Below are 24480 nucleotides of genomic sequence, written 5' to 3' on the forward strand. Positions count from 1 at the left end.
AATGGTTACGCTGCACCAACATGACTGTCTCTGACTGTGGATTTGCGGATTTAAAGAATATTTTTAGCAAAAGCTAAAGTAACCCCTTCATTTCCTATAGTTCCATTGCATCGTCTCTATAGCTTTACTTCTTTTATAAGTAATCTTGTCTCCATTCACACCTAAAATTCTTCTGACTGCAGCTTTGAGGAGCATGATGACAGAAGTCCCTAAGGGTCCCTGCAAAGGGAATGTTGCACTTCAGGAAATACGTGTGTACATCAGCCATATTTTCAAGACAAACCTCTCAAAATTCAGAGGACTGATAAGAACAAAATCAGCGAATTATGGTATCATAAGCCTTGCCTCAAACCCTGCCCACTTGTACCCATGTCCCTTTGTGCTCCCACATAGTAGAGAACCCCTTTAGTGATCTTGACATTATATCATACATTCTTGTGGCCTACACACAGTACAATGACCCCCTTTTTGTAGCCTCTACAGTATAATGTCCCCCTCATTATAAACCCAGAGTACAATATCCTCCTCATTGCTGCCCTCAAACACAGTATAATGTCCCCTCATTAAGACTCCTATTGTATAATGTCCCCTTATTGTGACCCCCCACAGTATAATTTCTCCTCATTATGGCCCTAACAGTATGATGTCCCCTACAGTATAATGTCCCCTCATTCTGGCTTCTACTGTATAATGTCCCTTCATTATGGCCTTCACAGTATAATGTCCCACTTATTGTAGCCCCTACAGTATAATCTCTTCCTCATTTCGTCCCCCACAGTATAATGTCCCCTCATTATGGCATCACAGTAAAATATCCCGCTCACCCCTCATTATGGCCTTCACAGTATACTGTCTCACTCATTATGTCTCCTAAAGTATAACACCCCTCATAATGGCTCCTACTGTATAATGTCTTCTCATCATTGCCTTCACAGTATAATGTCCCCCTTATTATAGTCCCTACAGTATAATGTCACCCCTTATTGTAGTCCCCACAGTATAATGTCCCCCCTTATTGTAGTCCCCACAGTATAAAGTCTTCCTCATTATGGTCCCCACAGTATAAAGTCCTACTCATTATGGCTCCTACAGTATAACACCCCCTTATACTGTATAATGTCTTCTCATCATTGCCTTCACAGTATAATGCCCCCCTTATTGTAGTCCCTATAGTATAATGTCCTCCTCATCATGGTTCCCACAGTATAACGTCTCCTCATTATGGCTCCTACTGTATAATGTCTTCTCATGATGGGCTTCACAGTATAATGTTCCCCCTTTTGTAGCCCCTACAGTATAATGCCTTCCTCAATATGGCCCCCACAGTATAATGTCCCCCTACATGTGGCTCCATATTATAATGCTCCCGCCTTGTCCACTATGGTCTCTTCAGGGAGCAGCAGGTACAAAGTACTAATGCCCCGGCTGCCGGCAGGACATGGAGCAGACAGCTCCAGGTTTCTCCAATGTAACGTACTGTTCCCTGTTCAGATCTGGCTTTAATTTTTCTTGGTATATACACTCACCGGCCACTTTATTAGGTACACCATGCTAGTAACGGGTTGGACCCCCTTTTGCCTTCAGAACTGCCTCAATTCTTCGTGGCATAGATTCAACAAGGTGCTGGAAGCATTCCTCAGAGATTTTGGTCCATATTGACATGATGGCATCACACAGTTGCCGCAGATTTGTCGGCTGCACATCCATGATGCGAATCTCCCGTTCCACCACATCCCAAAGATGCTCTATTGGATTGAGATCTGGTGACTGTGGAGGCCATTGGAGTACAGTGAACTCATTGTCATGTTCAAGAAACCAGTCTGAGATGATTCCAGCTTTATGACATGGCGCATTATCCTGCTGAAAGTAGCCATCAGATGTTGGGTACATTGTGGTCATAAAGGGATGGACATGGTCAGCAACAATACTCAGGTAGGCTTTGGCGTTGCAACGATGCTCAATTGGTACCAAGGGGCCCAAAGAGTGCCAAGAAAATATTCCCCACACCATGACACCACCACCACCAGCCTGAACTGTTGATACAAGGCAGGATGGATCCATGCTTTCATGTCGTTGACGCCAAATTCTGACCCTACCATCCGAATGTCGCAGCAGAAATCGAGACTCATCAGACCAGGCAACGTTTTTCCAATCTTCAATTGTCCAATTTCGATGAGCTTGTGCAAATTGTAGCCTCAGTTTCCTGTTCTTAGCTGAAAGGAGTGGCACCCGGTGTGGTCTTCTGCTGCTGTAGCCCATCTGCCTCAAAGTTCGACGTACTGTGCGTTCAGAGATGCTCTTCTGGCTACCTTGGTTGTAACGGGTGGCTATTTGAGTCACTGTTGCCTTTCTATCAGCTCGAACCAGTCTGGCCATTCTCCTCTGACCTCTGGCATCAACAACGCATTTCCGCCCACAGAACTGCCGCTCACTGGATGTTTTTTCTTTTTCGGACCATTCTCTGTAAACCCTAGAGATGGTTGTGCGTGAAAATCCCAGTAGATCAGCAGTTTCTGAAATACTCAGACCAGCCCTTCTGGCACCAACAACCATGCCACGTTCAAAGGCACTCAAATCACCTTTCTTCCCCATACTGATGCTCGGTTTGAACTGCAGAAGATTGTCTTGACCATGTGTACATGCCTAAATGCACTGAGTTGCTGCCATGTGATTGGCTGATTAGAAATTAAGTGTTAATGAGCAGTTGGACAGGTGTACCTAATAAAGTGGCCGGTGAGTGTACTCTTGCTATCAGTGTGATAAATAATAATTGTATTCCGATTATGTAGTAGACTCTACAAGGACTTCCTCAAAGAGACAACCTAGGGAAGATCCTAAAATGATAAGACAGAGATAAGGTCTTTCTCTCCTTGTCATAAGTCTCCTTGTCATAAGTCAAAACAGGAGATGACTAAAGTATATTTCTAGGATTAGATGAAAATGCTTAATTTCTTCCAGAAACAGCGCTGCACCTATCCACAGCTTGTGTCTGGTATTGCAGATTGACTCTGTTGAAGTGAATAAATTACAATACCACACACAACCTGGGGACAGGTTTGGCACTGTTATTGGAACAAAGCAAGTCATGTTTTCTAATCCTGGACAACGCCTTTAATAGGATGATTTTCTCCCTGTAGTGAAGCTGTTTTTTATAAGGAGCTTACAAGTGACAGCTGTCGCACAGGGAACAAGAAGAGGTTTGTCTTAACATGTAATGTGAATGATGCTTATCTATGGCTTTATCTAAGTATGCTATATATAATATATAGAAAATGATTTGACTATGGACAAGAACTGGTATGAATGACAAGTTTCAGTAGTGACATTTAATACATCTTAAATTAAATCTTAAATCAACAAGACCTGTAGGAGACCACCTGTTGTCTTCTGACAGTAATGGTGGCCATTTGGAAGTTACAATGAATGCCAGTAGATAATTGATGTTCACTAGTAAGTGGAAAGACTATACTGTCATGGTTATCAGTCTGGTTTATCATGTTGCCCCCACTATATAAGTGAATACCTACCATGATACTGTTTAACATTCTGTTCTGATTCATTTTGGGGCTTCCTTTTTCTGTCTTAGGGTGAGTTCACACGGAATAAAGTGCTGCGTGATGTGGCACATAGACGCCGCGTGAGATATTGCAGGCCGTATACGCTCCCATTGATTTCAATGGGAGCCGGGATGGTATATGCGGTGCTATTTTGCAGCCGTGATTATGCGGCCGCAAAATAGCGCCGCGTATACGATCCCGGCTCCCATTGAAATGGGAGCGTATACGGCCCGCAAAAGCTCACGCAGCGTATACGTGCCACATCACGCGGTACTTTACTCCGTGTGAACTCACCCTTACTCCTCTGTCTAGACGTAAAGTTAAAAGGGTATTCCCATCTCAGATAAACCTTTAATCCCACCTTTGAGATCGGCACCTAGGCCAAAAACAAGGATCGTCTGACGGTCTTGCTCCCACTATGAGGTTGTGCATTCTCGGCCCTCTCCACTTACTTCTAAGGGAATTTCAAAAAAAGCTATTTGTGAAAGTCCCACAGGAGTAAATGGGCATGCACTTTTCCACTCAGCAGCTGTGAGATGATAACACCCCCTTTAAATGTTAGAACTACTACTATGGGCCAATGCTTGGGGGAGCTTTCCACATACTATTTTATTATGTATTATTATGTGCTCATTGACTCCCTCTAATGGTGGCTGCAGGTATGTGGAATCTTTTCATATAACGGGTATTCCACTAATAACAAGTTATCCCTTGTTCAATGGATCCATTCACATGGGAGGAACTCAAAATCCACTGGTCCCAAGTCCTCCCATTTGAATTGATTGGTGGTGCGTGTGTGCTAACTCTTCATTGCTGTCCATAAGACTGTCAAAGAGCATTTGGGTACTATACACATCTATCTGTGGCAGTTCCATAGAATTGGAGAATTTCATTCTCGTGATTGGTGATGGTCACAGATTTGTGACTCCTGCCAATCTAGCAGCTGTCCCTTATCCAGTGGACATGGGATAGCTTGTTATTGGTCTTTCCCTTTAATGGGAGTCTGTCACCAGATCCCAGCATATCAACCTAGTCCTGGAAGTAGGTAGGTTCGGGTGACCTGAATCAAATGGTGTTTTTTCCCTGCAAATGAGCTCTTTGGAGCAATGAGGGTGTTGGCTCTTACCTCTTTGGAGCAATGATAACGCCCCCGTTGCACCAAAGAGCTCATTTGAGTATTGATAAAAACAGATATCTCAGCAACAGAAGCAGTGATTCACAAGGGGAAAACACTGTTCAATTCAGGTGACCCCAGCCAATCTGCAAGGTTGGGTACTGGTGACAGACTACCTTTAATTTTTTGTCTATGTGAAGGACTTGGACTTATTCATTGCCAAACTTTGGACTATTTAGATTAAAAAAAAGAAACAAAATGGAGCTCAAGGGTGACTATTCATTTAAGGTGAGGGTCTATTTGATGGATCCATGCAAAGTTATATTAGATTTACTAAATTCTATGGATCCTTGTGTATTAATGCTGTTTATTAATATTGTCTTTTTATTCCGTCCAAAAGTTTTTTACATTAGTTTATAGTAGATAACATTTTGGGCACTTTATCTTTAGACTTCTCCTGTCCAGGACTCTGGTTACCCAACCTCACTTTCCTCTTCCGTTTGTGATCCTCCAGTTCCTTTGCTCCTACAGACTCCTTGTTCCCATCCCCTGTTATGCATATTACCTCCTTCAGATCTTCACCCTCAAGGGTCATTCTCATTGGGTTCATCCTGGGAAGGCACCACCAGTGCCAGTGCATCCCTGCTTGAACTGAGAACCTTTACATTATCTCTACTCTTGGAATGAAGCACAAGCTGCCGGGTATTCATTAACACAGCATGAGCTTTTATGAATACTGATGGTCAACCACAAAAAAAAAGCTGTAACCCATAGATACTGGCCATTCAAGATAAATGTCAACCATAATTCGATTGACTGCTATGGGTTACATCTTATATATCCTTCACCAGACTTCATAAAAACTCCCAAATGGGCTACATCATGATGATTGATGACCACATTGCTTTACGTCATTGCCGTAAATCCACTACTTGTGAGTCGGAAAGGTTAGTACAATAAAATAATCCAGACGATTCAAATTGTATAAAATTTTTATTTCACTGATTCATTTTCCCGTACTTAGTATTTAATTTTATTCTCCTCGGTCAATTTTATTTCAATGCAAGTGTCCTCCGGCAATGATAAAAAGGAATGTGACTTCAATGTGAAAACCATTTTACCCACGTCACATTTATATGATGCACTGAAGATCACCATTTTCACCTAGACACACAAAACCCATGTGGATTTAGAAAAGACATGAATATTTTTTAAACTAAAAACACAAAAACGGGGTGAAGTTCTTGCTTTGACACCTTTCACTGCTTGACTTCTCAGCTGTGATGGGTCAACCTAACCACCAACTTATTTCTCTGGAAGATTGAATCTTTTGCCGAAATTGGGTGTTCAGAGCAGATCAGTAATAATTGTCAATTCTATTAGTACCAATATATCAAAATTTAAGCAAAAATTTAAAATACAGATCCAGAGAAATAAAAGTAAAATATCCTTTGTTTATTTTTTTACTTGAGTAAAAAAAATTGTATCCTTTAAAGCACTGCCCCTCCATAATGTTCATTGTTAGAGATGACCCGCCTAGAGCTAAAAATTTTGCTATGATTAAAATAAAAAATTTTGAATTGAACGGTGGCCATTTAGTAATTCCTAATTTGTCAACCCATGAGATGGTCATATCACACAGCATGGAACGGTAACTGTACACCATTGGAAATGCATGTTAATCATGGCCAGGGGCAAGATGCTTTAAGGCCTTTTCTCTAGGGTAATTGTTATTTTTCTACACAAATTTTGTTTGATCCATCAAAAAAAATAAAAAGGATTCCTTTGTTTGTCTAGTTTCAGAAAATGTCTAGTATGTTTTTCTTTGTTTAGAGCATGCCATTTGGGGGAAAGTATGGACCCATATTAAAACCCGTTGCTCACCCCCAGTGTTCCTGGTCTGAGATGATAAAGGTATATAGTGCACTTATATTTACTTCACTTTGTTACGTGTTAGGTAAAAAGAGAAAAAAAAAATCAGAAGATGTCTTGTTAAGATTGACCCCAAGTACAACAGTTTTGTCGAAGCTGATGGGCATTATTATACTGTATGTTATCTGTTATCATAGGAACATAATTTCCTTCATAAATATTACATTGATCAAACAGAAGGGATGAATGCAGACCCCATCGCGGTACCATGTAATTTCACAATTGTCCATTATAATTTACAACTACTTTAGTATTATATTTTACAAAAATGGGGTTCACATATGGTAAACGAATTGTGGCAATGAATTGTAGAGTAACATAAATTGTACCTAGCCTATATATTAGGGCATTTTGCCACAATCACTAGTGTTAGGTGATAACATATCGTTAGAGACTGGTCTTTCTTCTTCACTTATGACATACCCGTATGTCAGTTCTGTAACCTACATAATGGGGGAGATTTATAAAAACTAGTGCAAGAGAAAAATAGGAAGTTTTCCATAGCAACTAGTCAGATCACTGCTATCATTTGCAGTTTACCGTAAAAAGATGATACTGGGAATCTGACTGGTCATCATGGATCACGCCACTGTTTTTGGTTGTACTAGTTTTGTCCTTTTTGTCCTTTTTATTTGATAAATCTCCCCTCTTTATATCTTTCCCCTGCATAATAATTTCTATGGAGCAAGGAAACTATCAATAGATTTGGTTTGCGCTGTAGTTGACTTGCTGACTGGCAGGGTTGATCGATATTTTGTAACTACAACGTGATGTGGTATGTTGTATTTTAACTTTTTTTTTAGTCTTGTTGTTAGTTGGATTTTCTCCAGTGATTGCGTCATTCCATTCACCATATTTATTTCGCAATATATTGACGTGCTAGCACTCTGTCTTACACGGACAACTCCATTATATGTTCTGCTGCATGTTTTCATCATCCACCTAAATTTATTTCTTTTTTAGTATTTAGGATCAATGCTGATAAAGGAATTAAGAGGAACAGAATCAACACAAGATGCCTGCTCGAAAATGAGGGTAGGTTACATCAAACATGATTTATTTTAATAGAAATATATATATATATATATATATATATATATATATATATATATATATATTTATATATTTTATATATATATATATATATATATATATATATATATATATACTGTATATTATATATAGTTTTTTAACCTGACAATTATCCAATTATTGCGTCAATTATTATATTGGTTGGGCCTTAACAAGATCACAATCATACATTTTGTCAGCTTCATGATGCACCTACCACGTGTACACACTTTTTGGTAATTTGGTAATATGCTACCGAGCACGTCAAAATCAATTTTGTAAATATGGCTACAAAGCACTGTCCATTGCCTGCATTCATGAATTGTGGTGGATTTGATTCTGATTGGGTTTTAAATGGGTTATCCAGACATGCAAAACACTTTTTAATACCTCTACATATGCTATGAAATGATAAAATAAGTAACATACACCTTAGTGATTCCCCGCTTGTTCTGTTCTAACACTTCCCAGTCCCCTGCTGGTCTCTGTATCCTGGCCTCCATCAATGACATTTGGACATGGGACTGCTGTAGCCAAGCACTGGCTGTAGCAGGGACATCTCAACACAACAGTAGTCCCCGCTCCAAATGCAGCTTTGGCTCATCAAAGCTGGAAAACAGAGACCAGCAGGGACTGGAAAGTATCAAAAATCAAAGTGACTTGTGATAAGTAAAGTGAGTATATTCTGAGCATTTAAAAAATAAAAAAGTCCCCTGGGTTTTATATTATTGGGCTATGGGTATTCCTTGTATTATCTTATGGTACTTTAATACAGCAAAGTAATGCTGTCAATATCTCCATTGTACTGTGATTCCATATGTAGAGTCATATTGGTATTGGACAACAAGGAGTCATTACCAATATTTACAGCATAGGTGATGAATGTGCAATTGCTACACCTCTAACCCTGTCTAAGTCCTGCCCAGGTCCCTTTAAAACCCACCCAGTTCCACTCATGCCCCATACAATAATAGAGCCCTCCTTGGTGCCCACACAAAGTATAATGCCCTCTTAGTGCCCCCACACAGCATAATGTCCCTTCAGTGTCTCAACACATTAAGATTCCTGGTTAGTGGCCTCAATATGGTATAATGCCTCATTGTTGCCCTCACACTGTATATAGCCCCATAGTTTCCTGAAACTGGATAATGCCACCTTAGTGTCCTCAATATGGTGTAATGTCCTATTGGGACCCCTACACAGTTTCTTACCTTATTAGTGCCCTAACACAGTTTTATGTTCCTTTGTGCCCCCTATATAATATAATACCCCCATACTAGCCCCAGATAATTTCCATTGTGCACCTTGTGCTTCCGCATGGTATAGTGCCCAGTTGGTGCCCCTGCACAGTATATTGCTTCATTTGTTTCCCCACTCAGTTTAACACTCCATTAATCCCCCCTCTACTAAACCATGTGCCTGGGTGTAGAGGGTCAACACAAAACTGCCTCCTTGGTTCTTCATAGTGACACTGACAGAGGTCATAAGAAAGACTGATCTCCCAATCACTATCCCTTCTACACTGCTATAGCACCATTACGTCTTCTGCAGTTGCCCCTTCTGCCTATACAGCAGCATAGACACATTCACACTGCTACTGACTAGGTAGCAGAGACAAATGCCAATCCCTGCTCTGCTCCTACTGTGATACAACAGTGCAAAAGGGGCAGCGGTTGGGAGATTAGTTTTTCTACCGACCATCGTCATTAAGAAGTGGCAAGGGGGCCGGGTTGGCCACTGTAACCAGTTGAGTAGCCATGCTCTGGAATTTACTGGTTTTGTAATCCCCACCCTCATTCCATCACCCAATGCATCCAACCTGATAAACATTTATTACAGATTTGCCCAAATCCCACCTCAGCTGAGATCCAGATCTTTGTATTGTTCACAAGTATGCAGTTTTTACCTAAAAACGATGATACCTTTGTGTATAATATGGACACATCTGACTATATTCTGCAGTCAGTACGATGGGGCATTGTACCCGTTTCAGCATGTCAGGAAAGTACCATTTGTGTTCTCCTTTCTGCCTTTTACCGGAAATGAACTAACACAATTAGCATTGCAAAGTCAATATAAAATAAACCAGCAGGGGGGCACTTATTTTCCTTGACTGCTGAAATCAGTTGATATTTTGCTCATTATTACTAGAATTTTGTTGCCGGGGAAATAGTTGATTTTCTTTGCAATGAGGATGAATATAAATCGAATATGCATCTGTAAAAACAAAATCTATCCCAAGGAGGAGCGACCTGGGGGCAGAGCACTGCTTCAGATCACATGACCCAGGGGTCGTGATGTTAATGGAAACCCTGGGTCCATCATCAGCAATCCCTGAACCTGATAAATTATTACGCCCAGGACAACCCCTTTAAAGGGATTCTATCATTAGAATTCCCTTTTTTAACTAAGTACACGTAGGAATAGTCTTAAAGGGATCCTATCACTAAAACACAATTTTTTTCTGGTTGACACGGAGCAATAGCCTTAAGAAAGGCTATTCTTCTCCTACCTTTAGATGTCTTCTCCATGCTGCCGTTCGGTATATAATCCAGTTTTCGTCGTTATGCAAATGAGTTCTCTTGCAGCTCTGGGGGCAGTCCCCAGTGCTCAAACAGCAATGGGGGCGTTCCCAATGCTGCGAGAAAACTCTCCAGTTAGCTCTGCCCGAGGCCTACAAGTTTGGCCGCCTGTGCCGGAAGAAGACATGTGAAGAGGACGCTTCTGAAGAAGATGGAGAGTTCTCTCACAGCATTTGGGACGCCCCCAGTGCTGTTTGAGCTCTGGAGACCGCCCCCAGTTCTGGAAGAAAACTCATTTGCATACCGACAAAAAACGGGATTTCTACGGAACGGCGGCGCGGAGAAGACATCTAAAGGTAGGAGAAGAATAGCCTTTCTTAAGGCTATTCCTCCATGTCAACCAGAAAAAAATTGTGTTTTAATGATAGGATCCCTTTAAGAAAGGCTATTCTTCTCTTACCTTTATTATTCTGATCTGCGCCATTCCTGAGAAATATCTTCTTTCCATATGTAAATGAGTTTTCAGACAGCACTAGGGGTGTTCTCCTGCGCTCAAACAGCACAGGGGGCTTCCCCTGTGCTGTTCGAAAACTTTCCAGCAACGCCTCCATCTTCTTCTCTGGACCACCTCTTCTCCCGCGTCACATTCATGTCTTCATCACTAGTGCACCTTGGTGCTCAATGCCAGGAGAGTGACAGCGAGTCAATCTACATTGGCCATTTTATTAAGACACAAGACTAGGGCAACAAACTAAATATCTATCCCAGATAAGGAAAAGTCTAGCTATACCTCTGCATACATATATTACATAAATGAAGATGGTTGTAGCTTTAAGCGTTGTTTGTCTGGAGCTGTGATGGATAGGCTGTTGGCACAGAGTACCCCCGTCCAAATATAAATATGCCTAAAAAAATTGCAGCCACTTTGGTTGCTTAGCAATAACTCATGATTTGTGGTAGAAAAAGTGCTGAAAATATTTTACAGAAAATGGATGACCTGGTTTCTGGTTTGATGGTTTGACAAGTGTGTTGTGTTTCGCACCTTTTTATGCTCTTTTCTGAAAATAAAGGTGTTAGACCAAAATATCAGAGGTCAAGTATGAACAGGAAAGCAGCGAATTTATACTGTGCTAGAAAAACATACACGTTTTTAAGTATAGGAATCAACCTCAAAGCCAATGTCCCCATGAGACCCACACAGCAAGTGACAACTAGATTTATCATCATCGCCGTCAGAAATGTTCAATATCCCCGGCCTATATAATGTCAGCCATAATGGCCTCACAAACAATGACTATGCTAAGGTCCATGCAGAGCACCCTGAAACATGGAGACCAGAATTCCTCAAAGTGGCAGTTCCAAGATATAGTATAGTCGTATCACAGGATACAGGAGGTCCGGATGTCCCCATCCGATTTTTACAGCAGGATTACATTCTACACTTCCTTCTTTGCTACAATCAATTTTCATGCAAGTGTAATATGAGCACCTGTATGTCAGCTGTAAACTGTGCCCAGACTACCAGTATCATACCTCCCAACCGTTCCGATTTCCGCGGGACAGTCACGATTTGGGTGACATGTCCCATGGTCCCGGTTGGAGGGAGGTATGTCCCGATTTCAACTCAGATCTGCGTCCAGAGGACGCAGATCTGAGTTGAACACATATGCGGCTGAAGCAAGGAGCTGACACAGGTCAGCTCCTCGCTTCGCCGCTGCGCGCCTTTCTCGCTGACACATGCGGCTGAAGGAAGGAGCGTGTCAGCTCCTCGCTTCACTGCTGCGTGTCTCTCTCGCTGCATACGTGTCAGCGAGAGAGACACGCAGCGGAGAAGCGAGGAGCTGACCTGTGTCAGCTCCTTCCTTCAGCCGCATGTGTCAGCGAGAGAGGCGCGCAGAGAGCAGCGAGGGAGCGGAGGAGAAGGTAAGTTTAATGTGGACGTGGAACGTGAATCTGGGGGCAGATGAAGGAGAGGACGGCATGACACTGGGGGCAGAGATGGAGAGGACAGCATGACACTGGGGGCAGATGAAGGAGGAGAGATGGAGAGGACGGCATGACACTGGGGGCAGAGATGGAGAGGACGGCATGACACTGGGGGCAGAGATGAAGAGGACGGCATGACACTGGGAGCAGATGAAGGAGGAGAGATGGAGAGGACGGCATGACACTGGGGGCAGATGAAGGAGGGGACGGCATGACACTGGGGGCAGATGAAGGAGGGGACGGCATGACACTGGGGGCAGATGAAGGAGGGGACGGCATGACACTGGGGGCAGAGATGGAGAGGATGGCATGACACTGGGGGCAGAGATGTGGGGACATGAATCTGGGGGCAGAGATGGAGAGGACATGAATCTGGGGGCAGAGATGTGGAGACATGAATCTGGGGGCAGAGATGGGGGACATGAATGGGGGGGGCAGAGATGAAGGGGACATGAATCTGAGGGCAGAGATGGGGGACATGAATCTGGGGGCAGAGATGGAGGGGGGACATGAATCTGGGGGCAGAGATGGGGGGACATGAATCTGGGGGCAGAGATGGAGGGGGGACATGAATCTGGGGGGACATGAATCTGGGGCAGAGATGGAGGGACATGAATCTGGGGGCAGAGATGGAGGGGACATGAAACTGGGGGCAGAGATGTGGGGACATGAATCTGGGGGCAGAGATGGAAGGGGGACATGAAACTGGGGCAGATGAAGGGTGTATATGAAACTGGGGAAGAGATAGAGGGGGGACATATAATTTACGGGTGACTGTATGAGGATTATACTGTGTGCGGGCACATGAAAAATTAACGAGTGGGCGGAGTCAACACAAAAGTGGGTGGGGCTAAATTTGCACATTTTGTCCCTCTTTCGGTTCTTCAAAAGTTGGGAGGTATGCAGTATCATAAATCCATGTTGTACGTCCAACTACCAGCATCATAGATCTGGCCATAATATAGGGGCAAAAAAATGCATCAGTGTGAAACAGAGCTTGGGCTAAGTCCAAACATAAAGTTTGGCCAAATCTTAGGCATGTGACATGATGATTTTGCCATGAATTGTACTTCAGATTTGCCAAGTATTTCACCCTTTCAATTCATAAGACTTTTCCCACAATATATTGAACATGCTTGGGATTTGGAAATCTGAAGCTTGCTCATATTTACTCAAAATATCTTTATGTAAAGGTACAAGCTGCAAATTTTTGGAATTTGGAATTTTAGTAATTCAACAAGTGGAGAGTATATCCCAGTGCTAGTTTTCTGGCCAACCAGGTATGATCCATTCTCTCCAGGGCTCCCATAGATTCTGCATGGACTTCATGATTTGGCCTTTATATCTGGCTCGGTCTGTGCAACTACTAGGAGATAAAATAAAACTACTTAAGGCAGGACACATGGTGATTCTGTTTTTAACAGACCTAATGTCTAAGAAAAATGGACGTACACATCTGTTTTTTGGTGGCCATTGAGCATCTATTTAGCTTCTATCCGTTTTTGTTTTTTTTTTCATTTTTGATGGCCGAATGTCATTTGTTGTTCTTATTTGACCCAACTGACTGATCCATCGCTGGGACGTCAATCCATTTTACGTTACAAATCATTTATTTATATTGGGTCCATCATAACGGATGAAGATAGATCGTGTCCAATTTTTTTAACTGACCGTTTTCTCTCTCCATCCAAAAAGAGACAAGTGAATATACCTGGACTCTTCTCAGATGAAGGATGTTTTATGGCCCTTTTTTTAAGCCCCTATCTCACGGTTGTATTAAAATCAATTACCGGTAATATGAATTAATGAAGAAAATTGAAATTAAAATTAAAATGGAATAGAAAAATAAGAAATTGAAATAAAATTGAATGAATATATATATATATATATATATATATATATATATTATTTTATAGAGTCAAGTTTATGAGGGATACGTGAAAACTAGTGCAGATACAACACATTTCAAAATGGCTATCGCAGGGTGGTTTTTCAGCGCCTGCGTGTATGTCTGAGCACCACGAACGGCACATGGATCGTACGATGGTGCCTTCATGGACCCATTAATTTACTTCACTGACAGGAATAGGGCCTGTTGAGTTTTACCCCATACACAGATCTGTGATGATACATGGGCATGTGTATGCGGCCATAGAATATATGTGACCCATATGTGAAAAACCTGGCTAGCACACTGACAATGGGCATGGTCACGTGCTTGAGGCCTTACAGGTAAAGAGATCCATATCTATAAATAGAAAGAAAGGGAAGAGTCTGCTTTCTGTATGGCCCTGTCCCATTATCATGTTATATTATCCAGACGTCTTGTCTTACATAATGCATACACAGCCAGCTGCCAGTATTATGGATAGACTGATGTGAAGAGCAGGCTCAGTTCTCCGTTGACTTTGAGAAATGGAGACAATTGGCCGCCGCGGTGAAAAAAAAAAAAATCAATGTATCTTATGACAATTCCCAAACGGGGTTCAAGCGCAGGCCCTCTCCTTTCAAAGCACTATAGACGCATTGATTTTCATTATGGTGCTGTATACTATTACTTTCATTCTTCGCTCCTTTGAGGGAAAAGTATCCGGTGGGTTTATTAAAGCCAGAGATTGAATAGAAACAAGATTCGCTGGAGGTTTAAGCAGGTGACGTCCCATAATACCAACCCCCGGGGGGCGCTCTGTTTTTCTTTTCAAAAGATTAATTCAGACAAATGATCTTGATTAGTCCTTGTGCATTAAAGATGGAGCCGCATTCCCAATACACTTGGCTTTGTTCGCTGCGAAGAGAATTAGTTTTTTCTTCTAATCTTTAGTATTTTTAACATTCACTGTTATATAGAGTTAGAGTTATAGTCATGGTGGATTGGGAATTTGTTATACTATTAATGGCATAAAAAATGAAAAAAACTATTCTTCATGGTGTAGCTGGGGGGATTGTTTCACCTTGGGGAGAGTGACAAGACATCTTAGACCATGCAGCGCTCATCTGGGAAAAAGCTATGCAAATTAGCTTGCCGTATGCAAAGAGAGGAAAGCTGGAAGGTAACTGGAATATAAGTCAATGTCTGACCCTTCATAGGGTAAAAGCCCCATGTAGAAGACCACCGCAAAAACATGCTATGGGAAAAACCATGGTGACAACGCATTTCTGTTTCTCAAGCAGTGCGTTTCACAGAAAGTCCACAGAAGAAACCTTTGTGGACATTCTGCTTCCATTGTACCTATAGGGAAACCGCTGGCGTTTACCTATGTATGATTGACATGCTGTGATTTCCAAAAACACAACTTTTTTTTTTTTTTGACCCACCCCTCAAATCTGCTTTTTATGTCTGTGAAATGGATACATTGGATGAAAAGCAGTAACCATTAAAAAAGTATTGGGAAGGGTAGACAAAAAATAAGACATGTCCTATTTTTTTTTTAATTGACTTGTGTATGTATCCACTGCCTTCCATTGTTCTAAAAACAGATGTGTGCACAAGACCTAAGGCAACACAGTAACATGTGTGATGTAACATAAACATCACAAGGTTGCATTGAGATATTGCACCTAACAATTGTTTGTGTGGTTGTGTTAGGACAATGACCCCTGACCCCGGGGATGCTAATGAAAAAACAAATCCAAATGTGATTTAGTTATTTTTTTTGTATGTGTGTGACTTTTTTTTAACAGGTAAATCTCAGCTCTAAAATAGCTGCTAAAATGTTTTTACTGGGAGTATCCAAATGGTTGGCTTCCTGATTTCCACTGACATTCTTCTTTTGCCTTGCTCTCATGGGCCAGTGAATACTATTTGCCCAAGGCTTCTTAAGGGCTCCTCGCCTGAGCAATAAGGTCCTTTTGGTTCTTATCTCTGCAAAGGTGTATTTGTTTCTATTGATGTGGCTTGTGTTACTGACATCTACTTGTCTGTTGCCCATCCTGCCTATCGCTCCTGACCGAACTCTGCCTGACTTGACCAGTGCACTGTCTGAATACAATTCCTACTTATTGATTTGATACCATGATGTGGTGACTTGTATATCTACATGCCAGCTGTTCTACTGACCTATGGATTACTGGTGGGAAAGTCTATATTCTCTTGCAGGGATAAGGGTGAAAAAAGCATAACTCTTGGGATTCTTCTCTCTAGGCAAATCCTTTAGGCAGCTTCTGTTGGCCTTGTTAGGACTCTTGCACATGACAGAGTATGCAGGCTGAATGGGTGCTGATTTCTTTAAAGTAAGGCGCTTTGATCACACTCAGATGACCTCCAAGCGTCATCCGAGTACCTTCTGTGCTACAGTCACTTTTATGGGGGATTATGTTCCGATTTCATGAAGCAGGAAAGAACCACCTCTATAATTATCAATACGGAACACCGGAGTCCCTCTCAGACAGCGCACTCGGCCATATGCATAACGCCATACAGTAGTTCTTAGCTGAGCAAAAAGGACCAGCTAATGTCCTGTGAGTGGGAAATAGGTCCTTAATAAAAGCAGGTGGAACACTTTATGACATTTGGTAAAACACAAGAAATGGCGACCCATGAAGCTAAACAGCCCGGAGTGATACAATGTGGCTAATGTTATTATTTCCTTATTCCTCCCCAATTCCAAAAATATACTTGTAAATTAATTGGCTTCTTGTTAAAATAGATTTTGTGCATGTATATTGGAGTCAGGCAAATTAAACTGCATCCCACTGGGAAAAGATACCAGCGTGAGCGCAACGCCTGCAGAATATCAGACTGTATAAATTACAGTCACTGAAACGCAAGGTAGTTTTTGGCCTCGTAACTATATGTTTTAATAAAACAAGAGGCTGACTAAAAGAATCCGTCCATTTTTGAATCAAAGACAGTAAGGTACATTTACATCCTTATGTACCGTACCTTACTGGACCAAGTCTGTATAGAGCGCAGTCATTTGTGTAGACCTCACTAAAATAGGTTATTAGCTTGTTTGCCATGTTACGCATACTATACACCTATAGTCCAGTCCATTCAATGGTTCTGCAAGTTATTAGCTTGTTTGCCATGTTACGCATACTATAGACCTATAGTCCAGTCCTGTCAATGGTTCTGCAAGCTTCCGACTTCATATTTGCCACTCATCCCCTCTCCCATGTTACAGGTAAGTATTGGATATACCAATAGGTGGTGGTTAAACATGCTCACTCGGGACTGAAATCAAAAGGTAGATATTTATTTACTTATTTCAGATTGATCTGAAATAAGTAAATAAATATCTACCTACGGTCGTCCAAGTTTAACGCTGCCAAATATACTCGGTATACCGATAAGTACATATATATGCTCCTGTGACGTAAGAAACTCCTATGTATTCAAAGATCCAAAAGAAGCGCGGTCATCCTTGTCCACTTCACCAATATACTGTAGTACCTCTCCCATGTTAGTGCACTCCAGGCTGCTCATAACAGTGCAGAGGCTGCTGTAAGCTCAGGACTTCAATAGCAAGTATGTTCTCTCACATAGAATAATAAATACCTTGCGATTCCTGGCTTGGGTAGGATATTCAAGTTAGCATGTGATTTACATTGTGGTATTGTGGTTAATCAGGACCTTTCATGTCATGTCCTCATAGATGTGAGGTTTTACATACTGCTAGAAATCCGACAGTGCACTGAATTCAGCGCATGTTAGTTTTCCCAGTGTGCACCCCAGTGCTTGAAATATCGGTGCCGTTAGTTTTTCTTAAAGAGGACCTTTCATGTTCTTGGGTGTAATGTACCACTAGAAAGCTTTCCCATTATGTGCCTCTGCTGAAGAGCTATCGGTGCCATTACTCTAGCTCTTCAGTGTCAGAAGGGTGTTTCTGATAGTCTGTCAGGAACGCCCCTCGTCGCAGTATTGTCCATAGCTCTGTACTGTAGGGGGGCATTCCTAACCACCAGCCATGACCCTGAGCGGTGAGGATTGCCCCCTCCTCCTCTTGACAGTAGTACTCGCCCATAGTCTAGTACTGGGGTGGCGTTCCTCACCGCTCACAGTACAGAGCTATGGACAGTACTGTTAGGAGGGGCGTACCTGACAGACTATCAGAAACGCCCTTCTGACACTAAAGAGCTATGATAACAGCACCGATAGCTCTTCAGCAGGGGAAAATGATGGGAAATCCGATTTCCGAGTGCACCGACATATAGGTTTTTTCTGTCCGCTTGAAAAGTCGGACATCTTTACAAACAGACACTTAAGGACAGGCACGGAGTGCAAAAGAACGCACCCAATCGCCATTTAAATGAATGACAAGTGTCACGGACACAGCTAGTGTCCGCTGCTAATGTCTGTGCGAGATTTTGAACGGACACTAGGAGCGGACACTACCTGTCGGACACTGACGGTAGTGTGAACACCCCCTTATTTACTAAGTCAATGTATGAGAGAACAAGCTCACTAATGTCTTGGGATTACAGCAGCCTCTGCACTAATTCAAGTGGCCTAAATATTTGGCAGAAAGAGTTACAGACGTTGCATACTGGAGCAAACAAACAGTCTTTTTCTTGTACTCTACAGTCTATCCCATATTGAAGCTAATTATAATATAGAGCGCTCTTCTTTCTAAACTCTAGATTATATTCTTGAATTTGCACACTAAAGTGCAATTCTTTAACTGTATCACTGAAGGAACACCTTAAATTTACAATCACAGAGAGTGTGGAGTAGTCAGCAAAGAGTTAAACTCTAATTTCGATAAATATGCATTAAGAGTAAGTATACTGATAAGTATAACCAGCAGGGACCAGTTTTTCAATGTAGATTGTGAGCCCCACATAGAGCTCACAATGTACATTTGTCCCTATCAGTATGTCTTTTGGAGTATGGGATGGAAATCCATATAAACACAGGGAGAACATACAAACTCCTTGCAGATGGTTTTTGCCCATGGCAGGATTCGAACCCAGGGCTCCAGCGCTGCAAGGCTGCAGTGCTAACCACTGAACCACCATGTGTGCAACACAATGGAATCCCGGGTCAAGTGATGTCCCATATGTCATTGAAGATGGCTGACATCAGCAGGAACCGCACCGGAGCCAGAGATAGATAAGTTACAGTGTTTTTTATGTTTTATTCTCCCCTAGGTTTCCGATCATTATATTCTGGGGTTTGAAAAGACCACAGAGTATAATAATTGTTCATGGGTGTCCACAGTGGGGCATAATACTGTGTGCAAGGGCCACTAGGGAAAATAATACTGTGTGCAGGGACCACTATGAGACATAATACAGTGTGCAGGGGCCACTGTGGGGCATAATACTGTGTGCAGGGGCAACTATGGGGCATAATACTGTGTGCAGGGGCATAATATTATGTGAAGGAACTGCTATGGGGAAAAATACTGCGTGCAAGGGCTACTATGGGGCATAATAGTGGTCTGTAAAGACCCCAGAGTATAATAATTGTTCATGGGTGTCCACAATGGGGCATAATACTGTGTGCAAGGGCTACTAGGGAAAATAATACTGTGTGCAGAGGCCACTAAGGGAAATAATACTTTGTGCAGGAGCTACTATGGGGCATAATAGTGTGTGCAGGAATGTGGGGGAGGGGCCTGGCAGGGTCTTCAGCGTCGGTCGGGGGGGGGGAGGGAGAGGCATGTCAAATGTTCACCATGGGGCCCAGCCATTTCTAGTTACGCCACTGTTTGTTTGTATGGTTTTCCTCCAGGTACTCTGGTTTCCTCCCATACTCCAAAAACATACTAGTAGGTTAATTTGGAATTAAGATTATGAGCATTGATGGGTACAAGGACCAATGTGAGTGATCACAATCTAGAATTAGATTATGTTGGTACTATAGTAATAAAAAAATTATAATAAAAATGGAGAATTTATATAGGATGTTTGGCTTTGGCTATGCCACAACGTTCTCTGTTTGCTCCAGTATGCAAAATTTGCAATTCTTTTTGTCAAGTATTTATTGATCCACATTTGTACTGCTGATTAGAGATGAGCGAACACTGTTTGGATCAGCTGTTCCAAACAGCACGCTCCCATAGAAATGAATGGAAGCATCTGGCACAGCGACCGGCCGCCGGCAAAGTGTACGTGCCAGGTGCTTCCATTCTTTTCTATGGGAGCGTGCTGTTTGGAACAGCTGATCCGAACAGTGTTCGCTCATCTCTACTGCTGATATCTGTGCAGAGGCTGCTGTAATCTCAGGACATCATTACCAAGTATGTCCACTCATACATAAATATTAATGGGTCCTCTTAATTAATAATAATTTGTGAGTCTTGTTTTGGCTAATACAGTTAGGGCCAGAAATATTTGGACAGTGACACAAGTTTTGTTATTTTAGCTGTTTACTAAAACATGTTCAGAAATACAATTATATATATAATATGGGCTGAAAGTGCACACTCCCAGCTGCAATATGAGAGTTTCCACATCCAAATCGGAGAAAGGGTTTAGGAATCATAGCTCTGTAATGCATAGCCTCCTCTTTTTCAAGGGACCAAAAGTAATTGGACAATGGACTCTAAGGGCTGCAATTAACTCTGAAGGCGTCTCCCTCGTAAACCTGTAATCAATGAAGTAGTTAAAAGGTCTGGGGTTGATTGCAGGTGTGTGGTTTTGCATTTGGAAGCTGTTGCTGTGACCAGACAACATGCAGTCAAAGGAACTCTCAATTGAGGTGAAGCAGAACATCCTGAGGCTGAAAAAAAAAAGAAAAAATCCATCAGAGAGATAGCAGACATGCTTGGAGTAGCAAAATCAACAGTCGGGTACATTCTAAGAAAAAAGGAATTGACTGGTGAGCTTGGGAACTCAAAAAGGCCTGGGCATCCACGGATGACAACAGTGGTGGATGATCGCCGCATACTTTCTTTGGTCAAGAAGAACCCGTTCACAACATCAACTGAAGTCCAGAACACTCTCAGTGAAGTAGGTGTATCTGTCTCTAAGTCAACAGTAAAGAGAAGACTCCATGAAAGTAAATACAAAGGGTTCACATCTAGATGCAAACCATTCATCAATTCCAAAAATAGACAGGCCAGAGTTAAATTTGCTGAAAAACACCTCAAGAAGCCAGCTCAGTTCTGGAAAAGTATTCTATGGACAGATGAGACAAAGATCAACCTGTACCAAAATGATGGGAAGAAAAAAGTTTGGAGAAGAAAGGGAACGGCACATGATCCAAGGCACACCACATCCTCTGTAAAACATGGTGGAGGCAACGTGATGGCATGGGCATGCATGGCTTTCAATGGCACTGGGTCACTTGTGTTTATTGATGACATAACAGCAGACAAGAGTAGCCGGATGAATTCTGAAGTGTACCGGGATATACTTTCAGCCCAGATTCAGCCAAATGCTGCCAAGTTGATCGGACGGCGCTTCATAGTACAGATGGACAATGACCCCAAGCATACAGCCAAAGCTACCCAGGAGTTCATGAGGGCAAAAAAGTGGAACATTCTGCAATGGCCAAGTCAATCACCAGATCTTAACCCAATTGAGCATGCATTTCACTTGCTCAAATCCAGACTTAAGGCGGAAAGACCCACAAACAAGCAAGACCTGAAGGCTGCGGCTGTAAAGGCCTGGCAAAGCATTAAGAAGGAGGAAACCCAGCGTTTGGTGATGTCCATGGGTTCCAGACTTAAGGCAGTGATTGCCTCCAAAGGATTCGCAACAAAATATTGAAAATAAAAATATTTTGTTTGGGTTATGTTTATTTGTCCAATTACTTTTGAGCTCCTAAAATGTGGAGTGTTTGTAAAGAAATGTGTACAATTCCTACATTTTCTATCAGATATTTTTGTTCAACCCTTCAAATTAAACGTTACAATCTGCACTTGAATTCTGTTGTAGAGGTTTCATTTCAAAACCAATGTGGTGGCATGCAGAGCCCAACTCGCAAAAATTGTGTCACTGTCCAAATATTTCTGGCCCTAACCGTATATTCAAGTTATTTTAGCAATCTCTCCCTTACTCTCACACTATACTTCTGTAGCTTACATTGGCAAGGAGGAAGTAAAGGGATGAAGTAACTTAAGACTTCTTGTGCTCTACTTATAACCACATATTGAAGTGAATGTGTGTAATAATGAAGGTAATAATAAATATAGAGCGCTCCTTTCTATGATTCCAGATTATATTCTTGAATTTACACACTGAGGAGCAAATCCTTTAAATGGATCACCGAAGGAATACCGTAAACTCACAATCGCTGCAGAGTGTTTGGAGAAGTCAGCAAAGATACACATTAATATTGATAAATATACATTAAAAATAATATTCTGATCAATAGTATAACTAGCAGGAACCAATCATGTAATAGTGAGTAGTGTCCACTTATGTGGGGGTTCTGGGATTCCTATACTTGCTTCCCCTCTTCCTTCCCCAAGTATTCCCTATTACCCTATGCATTTTTCGCTTTTTCATCAAATGAACAACAAAGTGTATCCTGTGATATAGTGTTTACTGACATAGCAGTGATACATACTGAACACAATGATTTAACCCCTTCTTATACTCTCTAATCTGTAATGATAATTCACATTATAATGGTTATTATTACTGGTACAAACATATCCTGCAATACTGGAACATGGCAGACGATATCCATGTATCCATTAAAATTGATATACAGTATGCTTTGGTTGTTTTCCCATAGTCTGTCCATCCTCTGTGCTTTGGTGACAGGGTATGCATATATCATATTCCTACTAATGTCGTGTTTCATCTACTGAATAGTATATATGGACATCCCATTATCTACAATTTCAGAATCAGTTTTACAAAAGATGTTTCTACAAAATTTAACCCCAATTTCTGTATTTTCAGAAATCAACAGAACAAATGAAGAAAGTTCCAACAATTATTCTATCGGTTTCTTATAAAGGAGTGAAGTTTATGGACGCTGCTAATAAGGTGAGAGAAATCCTCTATCCTACAAATAAAAATATGCATTAACCCCTAATAATCACATTAAAATTGCAAACACCCTCCTGAAATTGTCACTTTTTTTATTATAGTCATTGAATGTATGGCTGACATAAATATTACTGCCATATAACTTCGGTGCATTATGGGCATTTTAACTCTTTTTGCTTTCCTGCGGTCATAACTTTATATATTTTAGTTCAATATAGCTTTACGACGCCTTGTATTTTGTGGGTACATGAGATTTTTTGATCATTTTCTTATTTCTCTTTGTTCTTGAGAGGTGAGATGAACAGAAAACATGAAGTCTGAATTTTAATGTTTATGGTGTTTTTTATGTATAATAAATAACCTCCAATATGGCAGTGGATTGTTGGGGTGAGACAAACTCCTTAAAGAGGACCTGTCATCAGATCTGAGCAGCCCAATGACATACATCATCTGATAGGCATTGTTACCCTGAGCATTTTGGTTATCCAAATCCGTTCTGCTATTCCAAAGATATAAGCCCTTTTAGTGTTAATGCAAATTTAGGGTCTACTAACCAAGTGGGTGGTAACATTGCGGTATGTGTGGGGGTGGGTTCTCTGTATGCTGTATGTTATGCAGTGCTACTGCTCAATAATTTGGATCAACACAGGGCTTATATCTTTGGAATGGCTGAATGGATTTGGATAAACAAAATGCCAAAATACTCGAGGTGTCAGCACCGATCCTATGATTTATGTCATTGGGCTTTACAGATCGGGTGACAGCTCCTCTTTAATAATATGACTGACTACCAGAGCATCCTCTAGGGTATGCCATATATCGTATCCCATTTTTCTCAGCCTGTGCTGCCACCATATTATTATTCATAATGAGGTAAATGCATTATCATAATATCCACAGATCACCAATACGCTTCATTAAACATCACAGCTCTGCAGACGAGCCTTGTGCACACAGGGAATATGAAATAATTTGTCATTGCGTAAATGCCTGACTGAGCCCCTCAAGGTGAGGGAGCGTCACACGGAGCCCATTACAGGCAGCATACAAATGCTATCACGCAGCACACAGCTCCAAACCTGCCTTGTACGCTGTAAACCAGGTTGTGAGTCACGGAAACATTCCCTCCTGGGACATAAAATCTCTGCATCAGATCAGTAGAATCTTCCAACCTTCAAATGGCATTTATTATGATCATGGAACACAATGAACAGGCGCCGTTCTCCAGTCAACTGCATTATGTCCCAATATCTATCAGATCCTGTGGATTTATGTCATATGTTTCCCACTGACATTGCTGTAAGGATTGTTTGGAATTAGAATTTTTTTTCTGAAACAGCGCCACTTTTGTCCATGGTCTGTGTCAGGTATTACCTCTCTTCTCCATTGACTTAACTGAGGCTCAACT

The 24480-nt window shown here is 41.6% G+C and overlaps 1 protein-coding gene across 4 annotated transcripts in view; it reads left to right on the forward strand.

The window, feature by feature from the left end:
- Positions 1–24480, forward strand: part of ANKS1B (ankyrin repeat and sterile alpha motif domain containing 1B) — a 115139-nt gene that overhangs the window by 84539 nt on the left and 6120 nt on the right. For 2 of the 4 annotated variants that reach the window (XM_075274912.1, XM_075274913.1), the window contains exons 4-6: positions 6505–6585; positions 7567–7638; positions 22983–23069. In XM_075274912.1, coding sequence (XP_075131013.1) covers positions 6505–6585; positions 7567–7638; positions 22983–23069 — 240 coding nt within the window. The remainder of the gene's footprint in view (positions 1–6504; positions 6586–7566; positions 7639–22982; positions 23070–24480) is intronic. The other 2 variants (XM_075274914.1, XM_075274915.1) reach the window with 1 other exon arrangement.

Source organism: Leptodactylus fuscus, chromosome 5 (genome assembly GCF_031893055.1).
Source record: "Leptodactylus fuscus isolate aLepFus1 chromosome 5, aLepFus1.hap2, whole genome shotgun sequence".
In the NCBI taxonomy this organism is placed as follows: domain Eukaryota; kingdom Metazoa; phylum Chordata; class Amphibia; order Anura; family Leptodactylidae; genus Leptodactylus; species Leptodactylus fuscus.